The sequence below is a fragment of the Carassius gibelio genome, chromosome B8 (genome assembly GCF_023724105.1).
Source record: "Carassius gibelio isolate Cgi1373 ecotype wild population from Czech Republic chromosome B8, carGib1.2-hapl.c, whole genome shotgun sequence".
Lineage (NCBI taxonomy): Eukaryota > Metazoa > Chordata > Actinopteri > Cypriniformes > Cyprinidae > Carassius > Carassius gibelio.
In genome coordinates this window covers 1,202,768-1,205,825 of record NC_068403.1, presented here as the reverse complement: position 1 = coordinate 1,205,825, position 3,058 = coordinate 1,202,768, and the positions used below count along the sequence as shown (strand labels likewise).

The window sequence follows — 3,058 nt, the reverse complement described above, 5'->3', positions numbered from 1 at the left end:
CATGTGAGAGACAGAAGAAGGGGCGGATCACTCGGTCATGACTTTATTCGCTTCACTCCAGGATTTAGGGAAGCAGCTCCTGCAAAATGACACTTGGAGAAGCTGGAGATGGACAACAGCACCGGGGCGCGCAGGATGGAGCCCACCATCCCGGCCATCATGTTCATCTTTGGAGTCATCAGCAACCTGATCGCCATCGTGGTGCTCTGCAAGTCCCGGAGGGAGCAGAAGGAGACCACCTTCTACACGCTGGTCTGCGGTCTGGCGGTCACGGATCTGCTGGGAACCGTCCTCGCCAGTCCGGTGACCATCGCCACTTATGTGAAGGGCGCGTGGCCGGATGGAGACCCCCTGTGTCAGTACTTCGGCTTCGTTCTGCTCTTCTTCTCCCTTGCGGGACTGAGCATCATCTGCGCCATGTCCATCGAGAGATACATGGCCATCAATCACGCGTACTTCTACAACGGCCACGTGGATCAGAAGCTCGCGGGAGTCACGCTGCTCGCTATTTACGCGTCTAACATACTGTTCTGCGCGCTCCCGAGCGCGGGGTTTGGAGAGGTGAAGATGCAGTATCCTCAAACCTGGTGCTTTATCGAGTGGCGGACCAACGTGAGCGCGCACGCCGCGTTTTCCTTCATGTACGCGGGCTGCAGCTCGCTGCTGATCCTGGTGACGGTGGTCTGTAACGTGCTGGTGTGCGCCGCGCTCATCCGGATGCACCGGGGGTTCGTCAGGCGCACGTCGCTCGGTACAGACCCGGGCAGAGCGTCTGATCCCGGCAGGAGCCGCAGCTTCAGGCGCCTCGCTGGCGCGGAGATCCAGATGGTGATTCTGCTCATCGCCACCTCCGCCGTCGTGCTCATCTGCTCCATTCCGCTCGTCGTAAGTTCTTGTGATTAAAAAAAAATAATATATTTTTTTTCTCATGTCATTACATTGTTTAGAGCGCAAAAAAAAAAACGTTTTTTTTTTCATAAACTGTCTTATTCATATATTATTATGCTATGTTCTCCACAGACATATTTGAAGCTTTTTACTTTACAAAGTTATGACTAGTTTCTAAGGAAACAAATTCGATGACAAAATTTTTAAGACTAGTTTAAGCAGTTTATGAAAAGTCCTGTTTTAAAACAATACAAATAGCCTACATGAATAGACATGAAAAGGCAAAAACAGCCGGATTTTTATTTATTAATTTTTTTTTAAATCACAAACCAATTTTTATTTTTCTTACCAAACTTTATATAAAGATGTTTTTCAATTATGTTATGAAATATTTATCTATTTTTTAATTTATTTATAAAAATTGTGTGTAAAATGGTCACAAATGTGTTTTCCCATTATATACAATCTATCTATAAACTGTATCTAATTTGCATATTAAAATATTTGCTTTTTTTTTGCAACATGGAATGAAAAAATTAGTGCAAAAATGGGAGTCATAATTGGCAAGATTTTCCTAATATCCAATATTTCATAGGAATATTGATATATAATTGTCCCCCTATTCATTTTGTTGTCATCTTTTCTCTCTCCAATCACTGCTGCTCTCCTCAGATATGAAAGCTAGAACTTTCTCACGCTACTTCGTGATTTTCCTCTCCATTTGTTTCTGCATTGTGCAGCAGATCAGACTGAATGAAGGAGGATGATTATGATGATGAAGTGTTTAGTTGACATATCCCTGGCTCACATTACTGTTGTAAAATGCAGTATTGGATACATAAACTATTTAAATCCTTTAGCAAGTGTCAAATATTTGATCACGAAACCATTAGATTTGATAGATGGTAACTATTTGTCTTTTGTTTGCCACACTGAATCAATTATAGCCGCTGGTCCAATTATTCATCTTATATAGTGTGCACACTATATATATACTATTATTTGGTGCATGCATACCAAACCTGACTTTAGAGCATCATTCACATGCGAAATGGTTTCATGTTATTTTGTCAAATGCATGTAGAGTTGGTAACCAAACCATGTCATTTTTTAGGTCCAGGTGTTTCTCAACCAACTTTACAAGACGCCGGTGGAGAAACGTTTAGATAAAAATCCAGATCTGCTGGCGATCCGGTTTGCCTCGACCAATCCCATTCTAGATCCCTGGATCTACATCCTGCTGCGTAAAGCGGTTCTCTCGAAGGTGATGGAGAACATCAAGTGTCTCTTCTGTAAGATCGGCTCTCAGATGCCGCAGGGACACAACAGCTTCCACTGCATGGACGGAGCGCAGGTGTCCTCCATCATCTCCAGAGAGCTGAAGGAGGCCATGAACACCTCACAGACGGTTCTATATCCACCTGAGAGCTGCCTGGACACCTGTCAATCAAACCAGTGTGGGCGGAGCTTATCTGACGCTTCTTCTCAATCCTCCAATCGGAACAGTTTAGACAGTCGATTGAAAGATCCACCCTTACAAGTGACTTTAACCAATGAGACGTTTCAAGAGAAGAGCATTTAACTCCTCCTGACGTGCTTGTATCTGTGTTCATTTCAGATCAGGGGAGTGCAATGTAAATGTCATTAAAGGAACAGTTACCCCAAAAAAATTTTAATGTGCTCAGGATCATTCAAGATCAGGATGAGTTTGTTTCTGTAGAAATGCAGCACTGCATCAGTGTCTCATCAATGGATGCTCTGCAGTGAATGGGTGCCGTCAGAATGAGAGTCTGATAAAAACATCACAATAATCCACAGCACTCCAGTCCATCAGTGAACATCTGGAGAAGACAAAACCTGAAACACATCCAGCATTAAGATGATTTTATCTCAAACACATAGAGTCTATAATCCATAATAATGCAAAAAAAAACATCCAAATCACAGCTGTTTGGACTCTCATTCTGACGGCACCCATTCACTGCAGAGACCCATCAAATCTGCTGAAGAAACACGGATTCCAGTCTTGTTTCGATCAGTTTGTTAAATACTGTACACATGTGTGTTTGTTTTCCAAAAGAGTTCAAATCAGTCAGATCTAGATCAACTAAAGCAAACCCCGCAGGAAATAACCTTGAGATGTTTGCATTGTGTGTCCTGCTTCCCAAAC

General features: G+C 43.1%; 1 protein-coding gene across 1 annotated transcript; it reads left to right on the top strand.

The window, feature by feature from the left end:
- On the top strand, window positions 1–2,558 carry LOC127963381 (prostaglandin E2 receptor EP4 subtype-like). The gene is made up of 2 exons (XM_052563281.1): window positions 1–885; window positions 2,003–2,558. Exons 1-2 carry the CDS (start codon window positions 109–111, stop codon window positions 2,468–2,470), a joined length of 1,245 nt encoding a protein of 414 aa, XP_052419241.1. The 5' UTR covers window positions 1–108; the 3' UTR covers window positions 2,471–2,558.
- The last annotated feature ends 500 nt before the right edge of the window (window positions 2,559–3,058 follow it).